The 25,489-nt window shown below is 50.2% G+C and overlaps 1 protein-coding gene across 4 annotated transcripts; it reads left to right on the forward strand.

The window, feature by feature from the left end:
- Nucleotides 1-1,136: 1,136 nt before the first annotated feature.
- On the forward strand, nucleotides 1,137-25,261 carry PHETA1 (PH domain containing endocytic trafficking adaptor 1). Of its 4 annotated transcripts, XM_081539929.1 has the most exons (7): nucleotides 1,137-1,222; nucleotides 2,147-2,269; nucleotides 5,838-5,914; nucleotides 6,811-6,892; nucleotides 19,471-19,553; nucleotides 20,346-20,490; nucleotides 22,627-25,261. In XM_081539929.1, exon 7 carries the CDS (start codon nucleotides 22,643-22,645, stop codon nucleotides 23,324-23,326), a length of 684 nt encoding a protein of 227 aa, XP_081396055.1. In that variant the 5' UTR covers nucleotides 1,137-1,222; nucleotides 2,147-2,269; nucleotides 5,838-5,914; nucleotides 6,811-6,892; nucleotides 19,471-19,553; nucleotides 20,346-20,490; nucleotides 22,627-22,642; the 3' UTR covers nucleotides 23,327-25,261. The 4 variants fall into 4 exon arrangements, with proteins under 4 accessions (XP_081396055.1, XP_081396053.1, XP_081396057.1 ...); XM_081539927.1 differs by lacking the exons at nucleotides 1,137-1,222; nucleotides 2,147-2,269; nucleotides 5,838-5,914; nucleotides 6,811-6,892 and adding an exon at nucleotides 17,870-18,166; XM_081539931.1 differs by lacking the exons at nucleotides 1,137-1,222; nucleotides 2,147-2,269; nucleotides 5,838-5,914; nucleotides 6,811-6,892 and adding an exon at nucleotides 17,906-18,166 and having other exon boundaries at nucleotides 20,346-20,471.
- Nucleotides 25,262-25,489: the final 228 nt, after the last annotated feature.

A 25,489-nucleotide genomic window follows, 5' to 3' on the forward strand; every position in this document is an offset into this window, starting at 1 on the left:
GCATCACTTGTCCTCAGCTGACATTCTGGTGAGGGGATGTAGAACATGAATAAATAGAAAGTGGGATAATGTATTATGAAGATGACAAAACAGTAACAGGAGGGAGAGTGCTTCCCAGGCTCTCTGAGACTGGATGCTTGGAGGACCTTCTAAGGAACTAATATTTGGGATGAGACCACCCCTCTCCTCTACCTCACAACAAGAAGGATCCAGGCATGATAAAGAACAGTAAGTGGAAAGATCCTGATGTGGGAATAAACTTGATGTATTCAAGGGAAGTCAAGAAAGCAGTGGTGATGCCTGGGCTGACAGATGGGACGAGATGAAGGCGGCCCCTCACATGGAGACTTAAAGGTCCTGGTGGCAGGTCTGGGAATTATCCTGGGAGCAATAGAGCCATGGAGGGTTTTGCACAGAAGGACCTGTTGCATTTGAGCTGCAAAGTTTGCAACTGGCAGCCCATAAGGAGGTGCCCCAGTGATGTTCACACAGCAGCTGATAATGTGGGACAAAGGGAGTAAGTCATCAGGGAAGCCTAACCCGATCACCCCATATTATTATCTCTTTTTTACATCTGGGGAGACTGAGGTCCACAGAGAGCAATTACTTGCCTGCAGTCACACAGCTGCCAGGTGGCGCCAACAGAGCAGCCAGGTACACAGCAGTTGTCAAATGGTTGCTGAAATCTGCCAGCCACAAGCACTTTCCCTCTCACGGCAGCTTTGCTGACTTAAATGGAGACTTGTGGTTCTTCCCCTTTTTAATCACAGTGCAAGCCTTCCCTCGCGCCAGATTTCTCTGAGGCCCCAAGTGGTTTCCTTTCTCGTTTAATTTCTTCTCGCCACGCGTCCCCTCCAGAGTCGTTTCTTGTTTCAGTGCTCTCCGCGATTGAGACTTCTCACTTCGTTTTTGTTTTTCCTTAGAAAGACAAAGGGTTTTCAGAGAATACCCCTCCACCGCCTTGCCCTAGATTTCAGAGCATCACGGCTCAGAGCAGCGAGTTCATCTTCTCTGAGAGCAGGCTGGCCGGCCTAGGCTCCTCCCACTTCACAGGTCACTGGGGCCCAAAGGGAGTAAGAGGTTTGTTCGAATTCCCCGGAAACAAGCAAAGCGGTCTTGGGGGAGCCGACCGCCCTTCCTTCTGACGGTGAAAAACGCTGAGCCGGAGCGCACCTACTGCCTGCCAAGTTTCGGGGCTCGGATACCCTCAGGATTAATAACAGTAACAAAAGAGTAGTCGATAACTATTAGTAAATACTTAATCGGACCATTGATAGTGATATTAACAATTGATATTAATAACAAAATTTAACCAGTACGGGGTTAATAATAAAAGGATCGATAAGACTAAATATAACAATGTAACAACAATTATGAAGTCTAGCTAATAATAATAATGCACTGTTAACTATTACAAGATTAACTGCAAATATAAAATAGCAATAAGATAGTAGTAGTAATAATAAATATAATAATAACAGGTCTAGGATTAATAGTATTAATGGTAGCTTATATTAATAATAATAATGGGGGAGCTTCCCTGGTGGCTCAGTGTTAAAGAATCTGCTTGCCAATGCAGGAGACACCCATTAGATCCCTGATCCGGGAAGATCCCACATGCCATGGAGCAACTAATCCCATGCGCCACAACTCCTGAGCCTGTGCTCTAGAGGGCGGGAACCGCAACTACTGAGCCGGCCGTGCTCTAGAGCCGGTCTGTGCTCCACAGCGTGAGAAACCACCGCAGCGAAAAGCCCCTGCACTGCAACTAGGGAGGAGCCTCGCTTGCCACGACCAGAAAAAAACTCGCGCATCCACAAAGACCCACCCAGCACAGCCAAAAATAAATAAACGAAATTGTAAAGAAAATAATGGTGATAGGATTAATAATAATAAACATAAAACAATAGGATAGTAATAAGATTAATAATAAATGTAATATAATATTGTCATGTTAACAGTTCTAGGACTAACAATAACTGCACTTAATAAGTAGATTACATATTAATAATAAGTATAAAAATAATATGCTAGAATTAATAGATATAAATATATGTATAACATACTATAATTATAATAACTCATGATGTAGGATTAATTATAACATGATTAACAGGTTTTTTTGTTTGTTTTTTGGTTCTAACAGTTTATTGCTACCAACCCATCTCCCTCCACCCTCCTCATGCATGCGTGCTCTGTCATGTAACTCCATGGACTGCAGCCTGCCAGGCTCCTCGGTCCGTGGACTTTTCCAGGCAAGAATACTGGAGTGGGTTGCCATTTCCTTCTCCCATGATTAACAGCTTTTGAGGCTTGTTTCATGCCACATATTGTTCTCTACCAGTGCCAACAAATGGAACTTTCTGTGGTGATGGAAATGTTTTATCTGTGCTATCCAGTATGGTCGCCACATGAGGCTACTACTGAGTACCTGAAATGTGGCTAGTGTCACTGAAGAAATGAATCTGTAACTTTATTTAATGTTAATGAATTAACTGCAAGGAAATCTGACCAGTCAATCCTAAAGGAAATCAGTCCTGAATATTCATTGGAAGGACTGATCCTGAGGCTGAAACTCCAATACTTTGGCCACCTGATGCGAAGTACTGTCTCATTAGAAAAGACCCTGATGCTGGGAAAGACTGAGGGCAGGAGGAGAAGGGGATGACAGAGGATGAGATGGTTGGATGGCATCACCGACTCTATGGAAATAAGTTTGAGCAAGCTTTGGGAGTTGGTGATGGACAGGGAAGTCTGGCATGCTGCAGTCCATGGGGTCGCAGAGGCGGACATGACTGAGCGACTGAACTGAACTGAATGAATTAAAATTTAAATAGCCACATGTGGTGAGTGGCTACTGTACTAGCTCTGAATGTCTCACATGTTAACTCTCACATCAGCCCTAGGGTAAGTACTATTATTACTATTATCTCTATTTTATGATAAAGAAACTGAAGCACTGAAAAGTTAAATCATTGACCCTCATCAGAGTTTCTCCCCACTTCTAGGGCAGGAAGCCATTGTTTGGGGGAAGCCCATAATTAAGAATAAAGGCTCTCGGGGGTCACTCAGAGAGGTTTAGAATTTAGAGTTCAGCATCTGCTTAGCTGTGGGATCACTTAGCCTCTAAGCCTCAGTTTCTTCATCTGTAAAATGGGAACAATTACAGGGCTGATCTCATTAGGTTGTGGGGGAGAATTTGATGCATTAAGAGCTTGAGAGATTGATTGGCACTTCCACATAGCATGTGCTCAATGTGCTGTGCTGTGCTTAGTTGCTCAGTCGTATCTGACTTTTTGCGACCCCATGGACTGTAGCCTGCCAGGCTCCTCTGTCCATGGGGATTCTCTAGGCAAGAATACTTGGATGGGTTGCCGTGTCCTCCCAGGGATCTTCCCAACCCAGGGACCAAACCCAGGTCTCCCACATTGCAGGTGGATTCTTTACCAGCTGAGCCACCATGGAAGCCCAGAAATACTGGAGTGGGTAGCCTATGCCTTCTCCAAGGTATCTTCCCAACCCAGGAATCGAACCAGGGTCTCCTGCATTGCAGGCGGATTATTTACCAGCTGAGCTACCAGGGAAGCCCAATAGTGTTGATTATAATCTATAATGGGATGTAAGTCAAATGTCCCTCACAGATTGTGAAGAGTGGTGGCCACAGAGACAAGCCCTGCAGGTGACACACCCTCACACCCAATTTACACATGAGATCACTGAAGCTTGAGAGTCAAGACTGTTGCCCAGCCTTGCTGTAAACATCTGTAAAACGTGCTTCTGCAGAACTGTCCCCTTCCTACTGAGCACAAAGTCTGAGCTGCAGATGGGGAAGAGGCCTGAGTGGCTGGCTGCTCCCTAGTTGGGTAGTGACTGGTACAATTGCCTGAATGTGTATATGCCTCCACTTTCAGGCTGAAATCCTAACCTCCCCCAAGGAAATTGTGTTAGGAGGTGGGGCCTTTAGAGTTGATTAGATCTGGAGAGCAGAGACTATATGAATGGGATCAGTGCCCCTGTAAAGAGACCCAGCAGAGTGCCATCTCTGCTTCTGCCATATGAGCTTATAGCTAGAAAACACCACTTTTGAATCAGAAACCTGTCTCTCACCAGTCACTAGAAATAAACGACTGTAGTTTATAAGGCACTCAATTTATGGTATTTTGTTATAGCAGCCTGAACAGAGAACACTGGTACCAAGAAGTGGGGGTTCTGCTATAACCAATACCTAAAAATGTGCAAGCAGCTTTGGAATTGGATGATTGGTAGACACTGCAAGAGTTTGCAGGCGCGTGCTAGGAAAAGCCTACACTGCCTGTGAACCCACCATTAAGGGCGATTCTGATGAGGACCCAGAAAGAAAAGAAGTTTGCTGCAGAGACCTGTCCAAGACACCAGAAGAATGACCCCGCAGGCATTTTGGAGCTCATCAAGGCTGTCCTCTCATCACAGGGCCAGAGGGCAAGGGATTGGGTGGGAGGAGGATTTCAGAGGAGGGGCCTCCCCTGCAGGACCCTGCTCTCCACACCAGGTGGGTGGACCCGTGCCACTCCACAGGGCTCTAGCAGCCGCACTGCAACCCTCCAAGCTGTGTGTGTGGTGGGTGGGAGTTGTGGGGTGGGGGGGCTGTGACTGCCTCTACCAGGACATCGGAGGAGCTGCAGGGGCACCATCCAGCCAGAGGGCCACCAGGCAGGTAGAGCCACCTGTGTGAGGTTCCAGTCCAGGGGCGCCTGGCAAAGCGATGGGAGCAACACAGAGTCTTGGGGCCCAGCTCCTGCCCAGCAAAGCTTTCAGGGGCAAGAAAGCCACCCTGTGTGTCCAGAAGGCACCCCTCCCTACACACACAGACCCAGGATGCCTGGAAGGTAGAGCATCTAGCCAAAGAGGATTATTTTGGAGCCTTATGGTTTTGGACTTGCTGGGGACCTTTCTTTCCTATTTCTCCTTTTTGGAATGGGAGTGTCTGTCCTGTGCCTGTCTCACCACTGTATCTTTTTAAATATTTATTTGTTAATTTATTTGGCTATACCAAGTCTTATTTGTGGCATGTGGGATCTATTAATAGTTCCCTGACCAGGGATTGAACCCATGCACCCTGCTTTGGGAGAATAAAATCTTAACCACTGGACCACCAGGGAAGTCTCCAGCACTGTATCTTGAAAACACATAACAGGTTTGATTTCACAGCTGGAAAGGAACTTGCCTCAAAATGAGTTGTACTTTGAGTTTCACTCATAATGTTTGGGTGAGACTTTGGGCTATATACGTTTGGGTTGATGTTGGAAGGAGTTAAGACTTTGGGGGCTCTTGAACACACTTTGCATGGGTAAAGGACATGCATTTGGGGAAACCAGGAGTAGAATGCAATGGACTGAATGTTCATGTCCCTCTAAAATTGACTAAGAAACCTGGTGCTGCAGTTCTCCAGGTCTGGGTTTTCATCTCAGCACTACTGTGTTACCTCTAGCAAGAGACTCCCATTTTCTGAGCCTCAGTGTCCCCAGTCTGTAAAATGGGCATAATAGTAGTGGGTAAAGGAAAGTGAAATTATGTAGGGAGTTTTAGTCCCTAGTGGGCACCCAGTGAATGCCCTGTATCTGATTGTTATCAAAGGATGACAGGACCACACTGAGCTCCTCATTGTTCCTCAAATATACCATCATGTTGCCACTTCAGAGCTCTGCACTGGCTATTTCCTCTGCCCAGAATGTCCTTCTACCAGATGTTTCCACCCCTCAATTCATTCACTCCCTCGAGGTCCCTGGCCACCAAGCCTAGGACAGGCCCCTCCCCACTGCTGTCATGCTCTATCTCTGCCCTGCTTCTTTTTCTTCCAGCACCTCACGAGGACACTCAAACAGCTTTACTGCCTGGCCCACATGGTGAGGAACGGAGGCCTCCTGCCAACAGCCATGTGAGTACACCATTTTGGAAATAGATCCTCCTACCCCAAGTCAAGCCTTCAGATGAAAGGAGCTCAAGCCCATGTTTTGACTATAATCTCACGAAAGATCCTGAGCCAGACACACTCGGCTAAACAGCTCCGAAATTCTTGTAATCATATGAAATAATAAATGCTTACCATTTCAAGCCACTAAGTTGGGGAGTAATTTAATACATAGCAATAGTAAACTAATACAGAGCTCAAGACAACTCTAGGGTTGTCCAACCACCATGATCCCCACCCATCAGTGTCCAGCTGAGGCTGGGAGGTTCAGGAAAGGGTATCCCTGGCCAGAAAAGAATTACGCAACTGGCTTCTTCCTCTTTCCTCCTGGGCTGTCAGAACTCAGGGCTAGATTCCTGGGCTGGGGTCTAATCTGCTGAGTCCAGGTGCCTGATGCCATCTACACCCTCTGCTTCCTTCCCAAAGATTTAGTTCCCTTTTCAGTCCTCCCAGTGCCTTCCAGACTAAAACTGCTCCAAGTCCTTGCCTAAAAAAAGGATGGGCAGTTTTTATAATCTGGACTCCATTTCCGGAAGTGCGTGTCCAGCTGAGACCATCACAGGCAATATTTTATCCCTCCACCCCCTCCCCATTGTGAATGGTGTGCTATGAATTTCCCTATTTTTCATATGATTAATCTGAGGCATAAGGCAGTGAAAAAAAAGCCACATAACTGGCAAGTGATTGAAGCATCTGGACTAGACTCAGGTCTATCTGATTGCAGAACCTCAGCTCTTAACTGCCTATGCTACCCAAGTAATAATAACAGTGACAGTAAAAACAGAATGAACAATTATGACAGCATTATGTGCCAGGCACCATTTTGAAGGCTTTCTATGAATTTAACGATTTAATCTTCCCAGCAAACCGTATGGAGAGAATGTTGTTTCCCTCCCTCTGACAGAGGAGGAAACTAAGGGACAGAGAAGCGAAGGACCCTAGCCGGTAAGTGGCCCTGCATTGATTGACACTCAGGTTGCAGAGTTCAGACTTTGACCAAAATCGTCAGCGCCGGCTGTGCGACCCACGTCCACCCCAAGGGTCCCCAGCCCAGCGCAGCCCAGCCCAGGGAATTGTGAGCCGCCCCCTCTTCCGCCCGGGGAATCTGGTTTCTGAGGGGAAGTGACTCAGTGGCCTGAGGCCCCGCAGATAATTATTCACTTCCAATCCCGGTAATTAAAGGTCCTAATGGCTCCGCAGAGGACTTACAACCTAGTTACTCCAGCGATCCCCACCCCTGCCCGGGGATCAGCGTGGGGCGCCGGAACTTCCCCGGCGCAAGCTTGGCCGGAATCCCAGGCTGCGGCCCGGCGGGCAGCAGCGCGTTTGCGCGAGGCTCTGGCGCCCCCTGGTGGCATGGATGGTGGCGGGAGCGCCGCAGTCCACCTCCTGCACCCCTCCTCCCAAGAGTCGCTCTTGGATTCCCCCCAAGCCTTCCCGGAAGCCTCCCAGGCCTCAGATTTGATGCTTCCAATCCACTGTCAAATGGCCACGAAGGTCTAGAACACGGATATGGGGCATGGTTTAATTTGTGGCTTCTTTCTTTAGTGCTGGGTGACTCTGGGCAAGTGACTTGTGCTCACTGAGCCTCCTTTTCCTCATCTGTAAAATGCAGATAAAGCATGAACCTACCTCACAGGATTGTATTGAAAACTAAGTAAAATAATTAATGTAGACGTTCCTTCCACACAATAGGTGCTCAATATATGCAGTTATTATTATTTATTTCCAAGGCACAAACCTGATTATGTGTCATGTTTATTCCCTGCTCTAAACCCTCCATGGCTCCTATTACCTTCTGAATAAAATTCAAGCACCTCAGGCTGACATCCCAAGCCCTTTCTCATTCCTGACGACCTCCTCTCACCACAATATCTATCAAACTCCAGATCTCTGGCCATACCAGACTTCTTTCTGTCTCCTGCTTCTTGTTTTCAGACCTTTGTCCATACTATTCTCACTGCCTACCATTCCCTTTCTCTTCCCTCTGCTTGGCAAGCTTATATATATATATCCTTCAAAATCACCTGAAAAAACAAATAAACAAACCCCCAAAAGAGAATTCCCTGGTGCCTTCCGTTGCAGGAGGCATGGGTTCCATTCCTAGTTGGGGAATTAAGATCCTGCATGCTGCATGATGTGGCCAAAACGAAAACCAACCAAAGGAAACCACCTGAAATGTGACCTCTGTCTGAAGTTACCTCTGGTTCCCTGGGACACTGCGACTTCTGGCCTCCCTTTGGCTTCCTCTGTATCAAGCCTCTGAGGCAGAGAAGCCTTGTCCGTTAGGGTGCAGTCTCATTCATGTGTCTGTGTAGCTTCCAGGCTTTGAGCTCCTGGGGCGTGAGGCTGGTGTTTTGCTTATCTCTGAATCTCTGGCTCGAAGCTCTGACCCAGCATGCATTAGGCACTGGAAGCATTGTCCGAGATAAACAGTAGGTACGTCATGATCATCCGTGGATGGTGGTTGATTCCAAAGGGCAGACTTTTGATGGGAGCCTTGGTTCTGTTACCTTCATGCTGGCTTGATCTCTCTAAGCCTCAGTTTCCTCATCTGCAAAATGTACTTGTGAAGATTCAGTGAAATTCTGTGTGTAAAGAGCTTAACACAGGACACTCGATGATGCTGATTATTATTAGCTAAACCTGTCTCAGTCCTTCCTTTACCCTGAGGAATAGATGACTGAGAACAGCTTAATAGTCTCCTCCCCTATCTGTTAATACATTAAAAGCAGCATCAACATAATAACTAAAGCATGAAGTGAAAGTGAAAGTCGCTCAGTCGTGTCCAACTCTTGGCGACCCCATGGAGAGTCCATGGGATTCTCCAGGCCAGAATACCGGAGTGGGTAGCCTTTCCTACCTTCAGGGGATCTTCCCAACCCCGGTCTCCTGCATTGCAGGTGAATTCTTTACCAGCTGAGCCACCAGGGAAGCCCAAGAATACTGGAATGGGTAGCCTATCCCTTTTCCAGAGGATCTTCCCAACCTAGGAATTGAACCGGGGTCTCCTGCATTGCAGGCGAATTCTTTACCAGATGAGCTACACAGGGAAGCAATTATACTCCAATATAAAATAAATCATTTAAAAATAAGTTTAGGAAAGGAATGAAGTACTGATGCATGCTACAGTGTGGACGACCCTTGAAGCAATATGCTGAGTAAAAGAAGCCAGACACAAAGGATCACACTGTGATTCCATCTGGATATGATTCCATTTACATGAACTATCCAGAGTAGGTAAATCCATGGAGACAGAACAGAGACTCCGTGGTTGCCAGGGCCTGGGAGAAGAGAGAACTTGGAGAGCAACTGCTAATGAGTACTGTTAGGTCTGGGTCTCCTTTTGGGGTGATGAGAATGTTCTGGAACTAGATATAGAGGTGGTGGTTGCACCACACCAAATGGACTAAGTGCCACTATGCCATGTGCTGTGCTTAGAGTCGCTCAGTCATGTCTGACTCTTTGCGACCCCATGGACTGTAGACCACCAGGCTCCTCTGTCCATGGGGATTCTCCAGGCAAGAATACTGCAGTGGGTTGTCATGCCCTCCTCCAGGGATCCCCTCCAGGGGATCTTCCCAACCCACGGATCAAACTCAGGTCTCCTGCATTGCAGGTGGATTCTTCACTGTCTGAGCCACCAGGAAAGCTCAAGTGCCACTGAGTTGTACTTTAAGGTAGTTAATTTTATGCTATGTGAATTTCATCTCAATTTTATTTATTTATTTAGAAAGAAACTTATTTTTATTTATTTATTTGGCTGCTCCCTGTCTTAGTTGCAGCACATGGGATTTTTAGTTGCTGCATGTGGGATCTAGTTCCCTGACCAGGGATCGAACCCAGGCCCCCCGCATTGGGAGCTCCGAGTCTCAACCACTGGAACACCAGGGAAGCCTCTCATCTCAATTTTTTTAAAAAAAGGGTTAGTTAAAGGAGTGAGGATTTGGAGGGAGTTTGGAAATGGGCTCTTTACTTCTCATGTCCTGCCCCCAGGCTGGTTTTGACCCCAAAATGGGCTGCTCGAGGCTTCCCACCCAAGTTGCATTCCTACCCCTGACCTGGCAGAAGCTGGGGACGGTCCCACAGAGGGTGTACAAGAGTGTGGGCCACTGCACACCGGCATATCAGCCAGGCTGGCTCCGTGATCGCGGTCAATGTGCGATGGCCATGTGACACCTTGCCAGCATCTGGTAAGTGAGCCTGGCCTCAGGTTGAGCCTAAAGGAGCCCCAGGAAGGTTGTCCAGCAGGGATGCTAGGCTCAGAAGCGGCCGCAAGGCAAGCAGGTCCTCTCTGGGGCATAAGACCTTGAGACCCACAGAGAGTAGCAGAAAATGGCTAGCGGGCAGGAAGAAAATGGAGTCAAGAAGTAGGAGTAACCTTGAAGTCCTAGACTGCTGGCTAAGGAGGCTGCAGTGTCTTCCGCTATGAGAGCGCTCAGGACCATTTACCGTCCAAATTGAAAGGGGTTGTCTCTGGAGCCTCAGGCGGCTGCGTCACTTCCCTTCAGCATCTGGCACTGGGCTGAGGGTGCCTGAGCGGAGTGCCTCAGGCTATTCCCTGGCCAAGAGCTGGACTCTGGGGCCAGCGGCCTGGGGCCTCTAGTCTCTGCCCTGTTTGCTGGCTGTATGACCTCAGGCAGGTTACTTCACCACTCTAAGGCAGCAGGAGCCAAAGGGCTGAGGAGAGGAGGCACTGAGAACAGAAGAAGAGAGAGTGAAGTGTTTGTCAATACTTTTAGACATAGAAGCAGGAAGCTGAGGGCAGAGGGGTGTAGAGAGCAGCTGAGCCTCACATTTCCATTTTCCCCAAGCTGGTCTCCCTTCATTGCTGAGATGGTTTCCTATGATTGCCCTCAGCATGGCTGCCCGACCTCCCCTTGTCACAGTAAAATCAGGTCCTTGCAATCTTGGCTCAGGATGTTCCCTGGGGCTGAGCTTTCTCTCCTGTCTCTAATGACTGGTGCAAGGACAGACAGGTCAACCCACAAGCCCAGTGAAAATCAGTTTCAGGGTTGTGTAGAACAGTCTGATAAGAAAGTGACTTTTTCTGTTTGTCTGGAGCTGTGAGGACGTAAGTTCAGAGCTTTCAGGTGCTACATTGCCTGAGAATGAATCTACTCAGAGTAGAGCAAAACCCAGAGACTGGGAGAAATTGAGTCCTGATGATAATGGCTTTGCACCTAGATCCAGCCATACCTGAATGCAATTACTCTTAGGTTTCTCAGCCATGTGTCAGTTAATTCTCTCTTTGGCTGAAACCTGTTTGTGTGCAGTTTTTAGCCACTTGGCAACTAGGAGAGTCCTGCCAAACACCTATTTGTCCTCCAGATAAGTATATCATCCATAGGTCCCTCATGGGCCACCCATGCCTGAAATAGTTACTAGGATATGGTCGTAGGTTGTTTGGAGCACCAGAACATTTCCTATACACCTATTTCCCCAAAGACCCTATATTTTGATTTCCTTACCCCAAATGACACATTTCCCAGATAAGGACTTAGTTGTTTTAAGATTTTCTACTACTCAAAGATGTTTGAACTGCCAACCAAAACTTGTGAGCAGAAGAAGATAATACCTAATAGTTATTAAGCACTTACTATAGACTGGTGCTATTCTAAGAGCTTTATATTATTACCCAGAGGGGCAGCAAGGCATAGACTCCAATTCCAGACGACCTGAATTAAAATCCACTTGTTCACTGAGTGAATTCAGGCAAGCTATTTCATCTTGCTTTTAAAATCTGTAAAATGGGGATGGTAAAATTGTTCTTACTTAACATTTTCATCAGAAGCATAACACACGACAAATGCTTAGTAAACTCTAGCTAGTATTCCTGAAATCCCTCATAACACCTTATAAGATGGGGCACTGTTACTTCTTCTGGTTTACTGATAAGGAAACCAAGGCACAGAGAGGTGAAGTGATTTGCTAAAGGTCACACAGCTTGAAAACGGCAGAGTGGAGGTTGGAATCCACTTGTGAACATAAACGGCAGAGTGGAGATTAGAATCCACTTGTGAACATTAACTCCATTAACTTCTGGCTCAAAGCATGGTCACAAATTGCTTTATGAGTCAGGCCATTGCAAGGTCTCCCCCTACAATTCTGTAGTCCTGGATGTGGCTCGGGGACCATACCCATCAGCCCCGCTCCCTTCAGCCCAACCTGACCAGAAGATATATATAAATATACACATCTAATTGGAGAAGGAAATGGCAACCCAGTCCAGTACTCTTGCCTGGAAAATCCCATGGATGGAGGAGCCTGGGAGGGCTACAGTCCATTGGGTCACAGAGTAAGACACGACTGAGTGACGAACACACACATCAAAGGTAGCCGTTTGGGCATTCTGGGAGGGGGTGTGATTTACATCTTGGAAGGGGCTATCAGTCTGTGGGTTTTGCTAAGGCAGTACTGGGACAGGCTTCTTTGAACTTGAACCAGAGGTGATGAGGTTGTTAGGAATATGGGTTTTGGAATCCAATAGGCTTGGGTTGTAGTCTCAGCTCTGCCCCTTCCTGTTGACCGTAAGCATGTCACTCCCCTCTCTGAGCCTTGGTTTGAAGATTGTGCAAAAGGAACGTGGCCCTGGGCCAGAATGCAATACATCTTAGTTATTAATAAGGAACAGCGGACACTCAGACAAGGTTTTAATTGCTCCTTGCGAGAAAGCATTCAGAAACTGGGGGATCTGTTTGGGGAGGATGAGGGGAGAGGCCCCACAAATGATAGAGGGGAAGAAGAGTCAGCGATGCCACCTTTTAAGGCAGGGCTCTCAAATCCTCCCTTTGACTCCAGAGAATGAACTGGCAAGAACTCCTGGGTCGGGACTTCCCTGGTGGTCCAGTAGTTAATGATCTGCCTTGCGATGCAGCGAACACGGGTTCAATTCCTGATTGGAGAGCTAAGATCCCACATGCCGTGGAGCAACTGAGTCTGCGCACTGCAACACCTGACTCCTGTGCCACAATTAGAGTCCTTGCGCCACAAGGAAAGATCCCACATGACGCAACTAAGACCTGAGGCAGCCAAATAAGTAAATATTTAAACGTTAAAAAAATAAATAAAAAGAACTCCCAGGTCTCCATGCCTTTGGCAAAACTGGACCATACTCAGGACCCAGGCTCCGGGCTGGCGGGACACAGGTTTTGTCCCAGCAGAGGAGTGGGGCGGTTCCTGAAGTCAGGATCACGGCCCTTTCCATCATTCCCCCTTCCCTGTGATCCTCCCAGCGTGTGGCCTGGGCTGGCATGTTTGCGGTGGAGAACAATTTCAGTTCCTTCTTGGGGCTGGCTGCTCCTGCCCGTTGCTGGGGTGGGGCAGTCAGTGTGGAAGGAAACTCTGCTTCAGACCCCAGCTTGGACCACTGTCTTCCTCTACTGGTGGCGAAGTGGGGGATCAGCGGAAAGGGTTGGGAGCCCCAGATATGGATGCAAGATGGTCGGTGCTATGGGCACCTGCCTGGGAGGACTGGTTCAGGCTGAGCCACGTTCCAGTCACCCAGCACCTTCTACGTGCTAAACGCTGTGCCAAGAGGTCGAGGTGCAGCCGTGAACAAAGCAGACAAAATTCTGAGACAGAATCTTTCTCATGTGAGGGGTGGGTGGGAAGAGAGATCACAGTTTACACAGAGCCATCAAACCCGGGTGCCCTACCTGCAGTTGGCTTCTCCTGGTTCTTCTATCCTTCCACCCCCTGTGCTTTCTCACCTCACCTCCTTTCCTCAGCCTCCTGAGAAAAGCCCACAGGCTTCCCTGGTCTCACCTCTCCTCTCACTCTCTCTTTGCTCTAGCCACACTGGCCTCCTTGATACGTTTTTTGTTTTGCTTCTGAGCCTTTGCATTTGCTGTTCACTCTGCCAGGAATGCTGTTCCCTCTGGATATCTGCACGCTTGTGCCCTTATTTCCCTCACGTCTTTACTCAAAACACCTTCTCCAGGAGGTCTCCCCTGCCTAGTTGAAATGGCAACTCCACCATCCTCATTCACAATTCATATGCTCTTCCCTCACTTCATTTTCCCCTTGGGTCCTAACCTTACCTAATGTACTGTACAAATGTTGCTTTACTCTTCCCCTCTCTGGTAAGGGAGGGCAGGAGCCCTTGTCTAGCATTTTTAAAAGACAATTTATTTAGATGAAATTCACATGACATGAAATGAACCCTTTTAAAGTGAACAATTCAGTGGCATTTAATACAAGTTCATCATGTTGTGCAACCATCATCTCTGTCTGACTCCAAAACATTTTCATTGGCCCCAAATAAAACTCTGCACCCACTAAACAGTCAATTCCCATTCTCCCCTGCCCCTAGCCCCTGGCAACCACCCATCTGCATTCTTTTTCTATGGACGTATCTACTCTGGATAATTCATACAAATGAAATCACACAGTATATTCATTCAGCATCATGTTTTTAAGATTCATCCACATTGAAGCAAATGCATCAGCACTCCATTCCTTTTTTATGGCTGTGTAACATTCCATTGGATGGGTGTACCATGTCTCATTTATTTACTCATCTGTTGATGGGCATTTGAGTTGTTTCCCACTTTTGGCTACTGTGAACAGTGCTGCTATGAACATGTACTTGTCTGTCTTTTTAAGTTGTATCCCTGGAGCCTCAGAAAAAGTAGTGCTCAATCAATATTGGTTGGAAGAGTGACTGGAGGAAACAAAGGCATTGGACTAAGCAGGGTGGTGTTGGGGTGGTCATATGCCCTCCTGGAAAGGGCAATGGCTGGGTGAAGAATTGAAGCATTAGCCCTGGAAGGGACCAGCACACGCAAAGGCCTAGAGTGAGATGCACTCTGGGAACAGGGGAAGTGGATAGGAAACTGCATGAGGAGGCTGGAGGGGGAGGCAGAGACCAGGACTCCAGGGCCTTGTCATTCACGGACAGGAGTCTGGGCTCCCTCCTGAGGCAGTGGGGAGCCATGGAAAGGCTCTGAGCAATGAAGTGCCATGACTTGATTTGACTTGAATTTTATTCAATACTACAATCCCTCAATGGGGAATGGATTCAGGGGACATGGAGGTGGGAGGGACAGAAGGGAGACCCGAGATAGGGCCACTGCCCACATCCTGGTGAGAGAGAGATGATGGTGGCTTGGGATGGGGAAGTGGTGGCCAAGAAGGAGAAGTGATGGACTTGAGACATGGTTTTCAGGTAAAATCACCAGGATTAGTTACGGCAGCCAGGGCCCAGTTCTGGTCCTTAAATTCCCCTTTCCAGTTCTTCTGAATTACTGTGCCTATTCATAGTAACCAAAAGGTGGAAACAACCTAATGTGTGTTATGGATGAAAGGATAAACCAAAAGTGGTACATCCATACAATGGAATACTATTCAGTCATAAAGGAATGAACTACTGATAAACGCAGTAACACAGATGAACCTTGAAAACATGATGCTAACTGAAAGAAGCCAGGCACAAAAGACCACATATTGTATGACTCCAATTATATGAAATATCCAGAATAGGTAAATCCATAATGACGGAAAGTAGATTGGTGGACGCCAGGGGCTGGGAGGACCAGGGAACGGGCAGTGGCTGCTCATGGATGTGGAGTTGTACTTCAGAGGGACAGAAGTGCTTTGGAACTGGGTGCACATGGTGGTTGCACAAAACTGTGAACGTATCTAATGGCACTGAATTGTTCACTTTACTTTTTTGCTGATGATTTTAAATTTGTGAGCTGTATCTTTTTTTTCTTTATCTTCAGCTTTGTTGAAGTATAATTGGCAAATAAAATTGTAAGATAATTAAAGTACACATTGTGATGATATAAAATACATAGACGTCATGAAAGGATTCCTCCCATCTCATTAACTAACATGTCCATCACCTCCCATATTTGTATACGTATACTGTGTGTGTGAGAACATTTAAATTCTACTCAGTAAATTTCAGTCATACAATACAGTGTTATCAAGTAGTCACTATGTTATACATTATGTTCACTTTAAAATGCCTAATTTTTTAATGAGAATTTCACCTCAATTAAAAAAATAAAATGATAAAGTTTCTCAAAAAAAAAAAAAAAGATGCCAGACTTTTTGCTCTCAGATTTCTGCCTTTTTCCCCATGTCAACCCTTGACTCTAGCATAAGGGGATCTGAGAGCCAAGATTCACAGACTTCTGGAAAATTTTCCCCACACTAAGGCCCAAATGCCCATGTGCTTGACATTTTCATTATCTGGTGAATATCCAGACTTGGGGAAATTCCACTTTGCCTTCCCCGACCAAAAAATTATGGCACCATCAGGTATAGCTGGATCCAGGGGCTCAGATAATATCAGATATCATCATGTATCTGTCTTTCCCTGTGCCGTGGGTCTTGGCCCTACTTTTCTCTGCCGTGGCTTCACTATCAGGCAGGCTCTAGAATTCAACCACTTATCTCCACCTCCACTGCCCCTTCTCTGCTCTTAGCTACTATCGTCACTCACCTGGCCTGCTACAACAATCTCCTGCCTGGTCAGCTGGCCTATCCTTGCTCCCAACAGTTCATTCTCCCCATGATGTGTGCACACATGTTCAGTCATGTCCGACTCTTTGCAACCCCATGGACTGTAGCCCACCAGGCTCCTTTGTCCATGGGATTTCCCAGGCAAGAGTACTGGAGTGGGTTGCCATTTCCTACTCCAGGGGATCTTCCTGACCCAGGAATCGAACCCCTGTCTCTTGAGTCTCCTGCATTGGCAGGCAGATTCTTTACCACTGCGCCACCTGGGAAACCCATTCTCCCCAAAGCAGCTAGGAATTGTGTTGAACCTAAGAGAAAGAGCATGTCCTTCCTCTGCTCAAAACCCTCCCATGGCTCTCCTCCATTCCTCTTAGAGTAAAAGCAAAATCATTTTCATGATCCAAAGAGACCTGAAGGAAGTGAGAGTGGGAGTGATGTTCTACAAATATTCTCAGATGGTCCTACCTCCAGGGCCTTTGCACCTGCTCTTCCCTCTGCCTGGGACACCTTCAGAGAAGCTTTCCCTGACAACCTTGTTTAAGTTGCACTCACAGTCTTTCCAGACCACTACCATGGCTTATAGTCTTCCTAGAGAGAATCATTTCTAGATCTTGTGTGTTGATTGACTTGGAACAGCACCTGGCACAGTGCCTGGGCACACACAGGCGCTTAGTGAGAGGCTGCAGAGTGAATAGCTCATCCTGGTCTGTCCTGTTTCTCTCCTGCTCTCAGGCTAGGACTGGACAGTGATTGAAGCCCGGATGGTGGTGGGGAGGAGGTAGCAAGGGCAGGAAGTACAGAGAGCTCTAGGGAAGTGGAACTGTGTTACTTTGGATGGAACAAAAGGAACAGCAATTCCTATTCGCTGGGAGCATCTGCTCTGTGCCATGCACTTCATATACTATGACTGTCTTTACTGGACGGATGAGGAAGCAGAGGGCTAGAGAAGTGTATGGATTTCTCTAAGGCCTCACAGCGATTAAACGTGACTTACTGGGACTTGAACCCAAGGCTGCCCAACTCCAGAACTTTTCTTCTTCACCTGGGACCAGGGGTAGGAGTGTCACTCATCCTGTCCATATAGAACAGTCCTATATTGACTGTCCTGACGCCTGAGATGTCCTATTCAACTTTTTTTTTTTTTTTCAATAAATCACACGTTTTCCGCAGGGTTATTTTCCAAATGTAGCTGAGCGTTAAATTTGCTAGCCAAAGAGGAGTTTGAACACTCACGCCTAGAGCTTTATTTAGCAAACGGTCCCGCCCAGGACCCCGAGGCTTTTTCCAGAGCAATCCGCCACCCCCTGTACCTAACCCCTGGAAGCGCGTTGAGTCTCCGGGTTCTAACCTTCTACCCGGAATAGGACACTGGGTATTCCTAAACCAGCTGCTGTTCCTTTAAGAGTGGTTCCGGGGGTGGGCCCACAGGGCGTGGCGAATCCGGGGGTGTGTGCCGGATCCGGGGTGCCCAATCCCGGAGCGAGGGACGAAAGCGGGGGCGGGTCCGGCGCGGGAAGGTTGGGAAGGGTTAAGAGGAGAGTCTTACTGTCTCCGACGGTCTGGTTGCCTCCGCCTCCTTCTGTCGGATCCACGCTCTCCCGCGGCTGCGCTGGCTCGGCAGCCCGGGAGACAAAGCACCGCCGCGGCCGCCGCCACAACCGAGCGGGTCCCAGGCCATGGCCCGGCCGCCCCATGGCTCCGCGCCTCTGGTCCCGCCGCTGCTGCCATCGGCCTAGGCCATGCCGCGAGGTAAGGCCGGCCTGGCGCTGGGGGAGCCTTCGGGCGGATCTGCAAGGGACGCGGGACCGGACTCGGGCCGCCGTGGGCCTCGGGGTCCCCCAGAAGTCTGGAGAGACCTCTGCTGGGGATCTGTCCGTTTGCGATTCCGAGCCAGCGGTAATTTTCGCGTCAGGGACTCTAGCTGCTGGGGCGAACTTGGCCGCTGACCCTCCAGCCCCATAAAAGACCTCGGCCGCTGAGGCAACTCTGCGGACTGGAGAGCTCCACTTGGCTCCCACATTCTGCCGCCGACCACCTCATCCAGGGCCCAGGCTGTCTTTTAAGGAACACGCCACACACAAAAGGAGAGAGGGCAGCTAGGAGCAATGGCCTGGGATGTGGTCCTGGCATCCTTGCGGCCCCTGCCCAGGGCAGCGCTGGACAGGAGTTCTTCAACACATGTTTTTCTGCCCGTACCTGCCACACCCTCTCCAGCATGTCCACTGCTGGGTGACACTTGTGGCAGTTGGATCCAATCCCAGGACCTGGCTTCTTTCCTTGAAATGAGTGGCAAAAAAAAAAAAAATGCCATGCCGCAGTTTCCTCAGACTCCTGGGTTCTGGGCGATCTGTGTCCTTGGAGACCAGGAGCTAATTATTTGCCCTTGGGATAGCTTCTGACTGTGCTCACTACCTGCTCAGCATTTTGCAAGCCGTCTTCAAAATTAATATTTTCAATTCCGAGAGAGATGGCTATTAATGTACTCATTTTATACACGAGGCTGTGTTCTCAAGGCCCATGAAGCCTGGACTGGAGGAGGTGTGGGGACCAGAAAGGGGCTGAGATGGTCTCCTCCAGCTTCCTGCCTGGCCAGGACTGTTAAATCAGCAGCAGTGCCCACAGTGGACTCTGAACTTCTTGGAAAACTGCAAGTGTGGGGAGATAAACCGGGGGACCAGGCCCTCCCAGAGGCTGGAGCCTGTGCCCCTGCTGCTTTCCCTCACTTCCTTCCTGGCTGGGCTGGAGGAGGCAGGGCCATGGGCAGAGAGGGCTCCCGTGTTGGCTGGTGACCTTGGGCTCAGGGTTGGAGGGGGAAGGGGGCAGCTGCTGAGTGTGAGGGAAATTGCTCTTCCTTTGGCCTTAATGGGTGGTGAGACTCTACCCCCTTGGGCTGGCTGCCCAGAGCATGCCATTCTAGGCACAGAATTGTACCTTTGAGCAAGTTATTTAAGCTCTCTGTCTCACCTTCCACATCTATGAATGTGGGATGAGGAAAAGACTCCTCCTGGGCCGTTGAGAGGTTTAAGTAGATAATTGCTTGACTCATTCTATAGGTCTTTGAGCACCAACTACATGCCAGGCACTGGAATTCCGACAAAGAATCTTTGCCTTCCTAGAGCAGGCAAAAATGACCCAGGTAATTTCAGGCTGAGGTGTGGGAGAGTGATGTTGGCGGGTGGTGGTTCTCTTGTGTACAGATACCTTCTCCTCCTTGAGGAGGTGATGCTCAAGCTGAAACTTGGCCATCTGAAGATAAGGGAAAGGCATTCCAGGTAGAGGGAACAGCCAGGGCAGAAGCCGTGAGATGGGAATATACCTGGCGTGTTTGCAGAACAGCAAGGAGGCCAAGGTGGCTGGAGCAAGGGGGAAAGGGAGAGGGAAAGGGAACCTGGAAGACCTGGAGAAGAATGGATTTTATAATGAGATAGGTAGGGAGCCATGGGTGGGTTTAGAGTGGGGGAGGGGTGTGACGGGGCTTAGTTTATAGGATCCCTCCGTAGGGCCAGGGGCGGGGCCTAGGAAGAAGTTAAGATCTTACCCTAAAGAACACCAACAAAGAACAGGCATCCGTGGAGGCAGGGAGACCAGTAAAGAGGCTACTGTAGCTGTCCAGGCAAGCCATGATGGTGGGGGGGCGGGGGAGCTAGAATGGGAGATGGCAGTGAGCAGATATTAGGCTCCTGATTTGGAAAAGGTTGGAGGGGGGATCAAGGTGACCTGATGAGTGACCAGATGTGGAGGTGGGGGGAATCCAAGGGCCTTTCATCAAGACAGCACCGAGGGGAGCATTTGGGGAGGCTGAGAAGAACGTCATCAGCTACCAGAGCTTAGCATGTTCTATGCATGGCACCGTGCTCAGCGCTTCTATATAGTCATTGTGTCATCATCTCAACAACCCTGACTTAGGTGCTATTATTCCATTTTACAGATGCAGAAACAGAGGCCCAGAGAGGCTTAAAGCTTGCCCAGGGTTCCATAGCTCGGGCACTCCAGAGCTGACATTTGAACCCAAAGAAGAGCAAGTCAAAACCAGAACTGGGCAGAGAGCAGGGAAGTAAGCAGTGGCCTGAGAGGTAGGAGGGAAACGGGATGAGTACGGTGGGTGGTTCCTGTGCGAAATGGGGCTGGGGTCCACATGGGCCTTGCTGGGGAGTTGGGAGGAATCCCTCCCACTTTGCAGAGAAAGAAACTGAAGCTCAAGAGAGGGGAGGCCTAAGTCTGACGTCACATAGCTCAGGGAGGCAGAGCAGAGATTAAACACCTTGAGTGTTCAGGGGCTGTGGCCTTGGTCAGATCAACTACTAGGTCAGGACGGGCTGATAATCAGCACTAGATCATGGCTCATGTTGCCTCTTCCAGGAAGCCCTTCTTGACTATGTAGGCTGGTGAGATGAGGTGGATTAGGGATGGAGCAACTGCCTCCTCTGCCCTGGGTCAGGTTGCCTGTCTGGGCCCCACTATAGCCGGCTGCTCCGGGAGAGCCTCATTCCTCCAGGTCCTGAGTAAGGAACTGCCCACTTGGGAGCGAACATTAACTGAGCACCTACTGCACTCCAGCGACTTTATATACTTTGCTTCTTGAACAATGTGGCCACTGTCCTACATACAGTGAGGTTTTGAAGCAGGAGCACAAGATGCATTTGTAGCGTGGTGATGGAAGACCCCAAGGGAAGGTGTAGCCACACTGGAGACTCATATGCCACCTAAGTCCTACCTGGCCATCATATACTCCTTGGGGGGTGGGTAGTAAAATCACTGTGGCCAAGTGCATAGAGTTAGATTCCTCTACTGCAAATGGGTGCACAGTGCTCTCCCTCCAGCCTCTCTCACTTGTAAGAGTGAACCAAGTCCTGGGCCCTTTGTCTGGATTTTGTAACAGTCTTTTTTGCCACTCTGACTGCATCCCCCACCTCTCCCCTTCCTCACTCTGCTCCAGCCTCACCAACAACCTCAAGCACACTAGCAGCTTCCTACCTCAGGCCCTTTGCACTTGCTATTCCCTCTGCCTGGCATGTCCCAGGGGCTCAGTCCCTCACCTCCTTCAGGTCTCTGCTCAAATGTCACCTTCTCAGTACAGCTTTTATTTAAAATCAAAAACTCCTCTTGTCCTTATTACTTCTGATCTCCCTTCCCTGTCTTATATTTTCCACACCACTTAAGACCATTGGACAGATGTACCTTACCTGTTTAACTGTCTACTCCCTTCACCTGCCACTAGCATATCAGCACAAGGAGGGCAGTGACCCCCTCCATCTTGTTTACTGCTCTATACCTAATGCCTAGAACAGTGCCTGGCACACAATAGGTGCTTAATAAATGTTTGATGAATGAAGTCCCTATTGTCTTCTGAAATAGATTCTGTTCACATCCCTATTTTATGGAAGAGCAAATCAAAGCTGACATCAGCAGAGATGGAATCTGACCATAAAAGGTCAGCTGGCCTGGTACCCAGAGGTGATAGAATTAGCAGTGCCTGAAAGGAGGCCTGGGTTTGGATTAGGGTTGGCCCAACCTGCTTTGTGGCCTTGGACCCGTGGACTAACCTCTCTGTACTTTGTTTCCTCACCTGGCAAACGGGTAAGGCTAGTCCAGCCACCTAAAGTTTGTTGTGAGATTAAATGAGTTCATATATATAAAATGCCCTAAGACTCCTCACCATTATTTGGGGGAGGTAGGATGGCGGGCGGAGAAGGTGATGGTACCCCACTCCAGTACTCTTGCCTGGAAAATCCCATGGACAGAGGAGCCTGGTAGCCTGCAGTCCATGGGGTCGCTAAGAGTCAGACACGACTGAGCGACTTCACTTTCACTTTTCCCTTTCATGCATTGGAGAAGGAAATGGCAACCCACTCCAGTGTTCTTGCCTGGAGAATCTCAGGGACGGGGGAGCCTGGTGGGCTGCCGTCTATGGGGTCGCACAGAGTCGGACACGACTGAAGCGACTTAGCAGCAGCAGCAGCAGCAGCAGCAGGATGGTGGGAGAGTTAACCAGCCTGACTTCTGGGGCCAGTCAGACCCTGGTTCTAGTCCATTTTCTGCTCCTGAAGAGCTGTGTGAGCCCAGGCAGGCCGCGTCTGCTCTTTGAGCCTCAGTTTCCTCATCTGTGAAATGGGGATGGGGGGTGGTGATGAGTGCTGTGGCAGCCAGGGTGGTATGAGGTCACCCGAGGCGGTGAATGAATAACCGCCGCCCCGGTGTGGGGACAACAGGTCCCGAGCGCGCGCCATGAAGCTGAATGAGCGCAGCCTGGCCTTCTACGCCACCTGTGACACCCCGGCCGACAACGCGGGCTTCCTGTACAAGAAGGGTGGCCGGCACGCGGCCTACCACCGCCGCTGGTTTGTGCTGCGTGGCAACATGCTCTTCTACTTCGAGGACGCGGCCAGCCGTGAGCCCGTGGGCGTCATCATCCTGGAGGGCTGCACCGTGGAGCTGGTGGAGGCCGCCGAGGAGTTCGCCTTTGCCGTGCGCTTCGCCGGGTCGCGGGCCCGCACCTATGTGCTGGCGGCCGAGAGCCAGGCCGCCATGGAGGGCTGGGTGAAGGCGCTGTCGCGGGCCAGCTTTGACTACCTGCGGCTGGTGGTGCGCGAGCTGGAGCAGCAGCTGGCGGCCATGCGCGCGGGCGGCGGCCCACCCCCGGTCCCTCGGCCCCGCGCGCTCCCGTCACTCCCATCCAAGGAGAACGGCTGTGCCGTCTGGAGCGCCGAGACCCCCGCCGCCTCCGCCCCTGTGAGGGCCAACCCCGGCTCCCGGCCCGGCCCTGAGCCCCCGCCACTGCCACCCCGCCGGCGGGCCTCGGCGCCCAACGGGCCTCTGGATTCTGCCTCCTTCGCCCAGCTGCACGAGTGGTACGGACAGGAGGTCAGGGCGCTGAGGAGCCAGTGGCTCAGCAGCCAGGCCCAGCCCTGAGACGCTGCGGGACATGGTCGTGAGGGAAATCGCCATCAGGGTCAGCCCTGAGGTCTCTGCCGGGTCTGCCTTGGGGAACTCAAGGCGCTGAGAAGATGCTGGGTTCTGAGGGATGCTTTGGGACCTCTGTAATTCAGAGAGAGCCTAGCCTTGAGGAGGCCACCATGCCCGATTCTCAGGAGGATCCAGGCCTTAGATGATCCTCAAGCAGCCAGAGAGCTGGTTTTGTGGGAGCTGTAGCCCCAAACCCAGCCAAGCAGGTGCCTTGGTCGCCTGTCCTGAATCACCGAGCAGAGGTTTGCTGCTGGCGACAGACCTTGGCAGGGGCGACTGGGACCTGCGAGGATCTGTGGCCTGGAAGGCACATGCGCAGTCAGCACTGGTCCAGACTGGGCCCCACGTGGTCAGGAGGCCGGCCTGTGCTACACCACACCTGGGCCTGACCTCCTTTTCCTCCAAGGGCCGCTGGAGAAGCTGCCTGGCTCCTAGCCACCTTCCTGCCTCCATAAGCAGCAGGTGCAGAAAGGCAGCACCGGTGTGGGTTTTCATGTATGACCCGCACTGGGCTTCTGGCCTGGAGTGAGGCCGAGGCAGACTATTCCTGGGGCCTCAGCCAGGCCTTGGGGTGGTGCCCCTGGGGCATTAGACCCTCTGGCCTTGGGCCATGTCTGTGTGCCTGTGGCAGCTCTCACCCTCTTCCAACACTCCTTAACCACATCCTCTGTCTTCTCCCGGAGCCAGCTCTCCCACCCCCCGCCCTGGGGTGGGGCCTCGCGGGAGCCCACCTGACCTTGCCCAGTCCTGGCTCGGGCAGCCGTGGCCTGAGCTGACTTCTCAGCAGGTGCCCCTGGCGAGGAGGGGCCATGAGCTGACTCACAGCCCAGAAAGGGTCCAGATGCCAATCTGATAGGGGCAAAGCAGCAGCTGCCAAACCATGTCTGGCTTCCAGAACCCTCTCCCACCATCACAGCCTGTCTCTGGCTCACCAGCTCAGCCCCACTCTCGCCCAACAATACTCTGAGGGAGACCAGGTCTTGCTTTGCCCCGCGCCCAGCTTCTGGTTTTACTGTTATTCACTCACCACGGTGGCCGTTCTTCATCCAGGGAGAATCTCCGGGGGCTGGGACACCCCTGGCCCTCAAACTGGGTCATGTTTACAGTCCTCAGTGCCTCAAAATCGGGACCCCCTGAGGACACCTCCGCCCTAATCTTTATTTCCCCAGAGGCTCCCTCTTGGTCACACAGACTTGGCCCTTGGCCCCTGCCCGCTGCCTTTGGAGACTTTGGGGCTTGGGAAAGAATGGGGGCTGTCTGTGTGTCTGCAGTGAGCTCAGCTGACTAGAGTTTCACTTTTAATTTACTTTTTAATACTTCAGGGTGTCTTTTTTTCTCCTAGCAACAAAGTTTGGTATTTTCACTGTTTTTGTTTCTTGTGGGCTGGTGAAGGGATAGGGTGCCCTGGTTCTGGGCTTGGTCAGTGGGGGTGGGGGGTAGTTGGCACTGCCCCCCCAGGGGAGGGGGCAAGGAGCCTTGGCTGGGGACAAAGGAACCTCAAGAACCTCACCTGGCTCTTTGCCTTCTCCCTGGCGAGCCCTGCTCACCTGCAGGTACCTCTGGTGGTCTTGGTATGCTTCCTATCCCCCTTCCCCAAGTCCTGAGTGGTGGGGCGGGGTTGGCAGCTCTAGTCTATAGGCTCTGGGGTCTCAGGAACTGTTAGGTGCCCATGTCCTGGCCAGACCCAGCTGGCGTGGTGAGGCATTGGCCCCAGTCCTGGTGTAGGTTTACCAGCTCTAAAGGTACAATCTCCCCCCACCCACCCCCAAAGCCCAACATGGGGTCAGGCTGCCTCCAGAGTTGGGCAGAGGAGAGATACCAAGCAGCTCAGGAGAGGGAAATAGAGGCTAAAATGAAATAAATAAAAAGTTTATCAAGTAATGGCTGGTGATATTATTATTATTATTATTATTATTATTATTTTGCCCCATCTAAACCCTGGATTGACTGGTCTGGCAGAGCCAGGAGCAAGGCCTACAAGAGAAGTGACGAGTGTGTGCTGAGTGCTCCCTGGCTGATGCTCTTTCAAGAACATTCTTACACCTCTTACGGCAGATACTGGCCCCCTTTTACAGGTGAGGAAACCGGCTCAGAGAGGTTAAGAAATCA

The sequence above is a fragment of the Giraffa tippelskirchi genome, chromosome 11, assembly GCF_054371585.1.
Source record: "Giraffa tippelskirchi isolate mGirTip1 chromosome 11, T2T-mGirTip1v1.2.pri, whole genome shotgun sequence".
In the NCBI taxonomy this organism is placed as follows: Eukaryota; Metazoa; Chordata; class Mammalia; order Artiodactyla; family Giraffidae; genus Giraffa; species Giraffa tippelskirchi.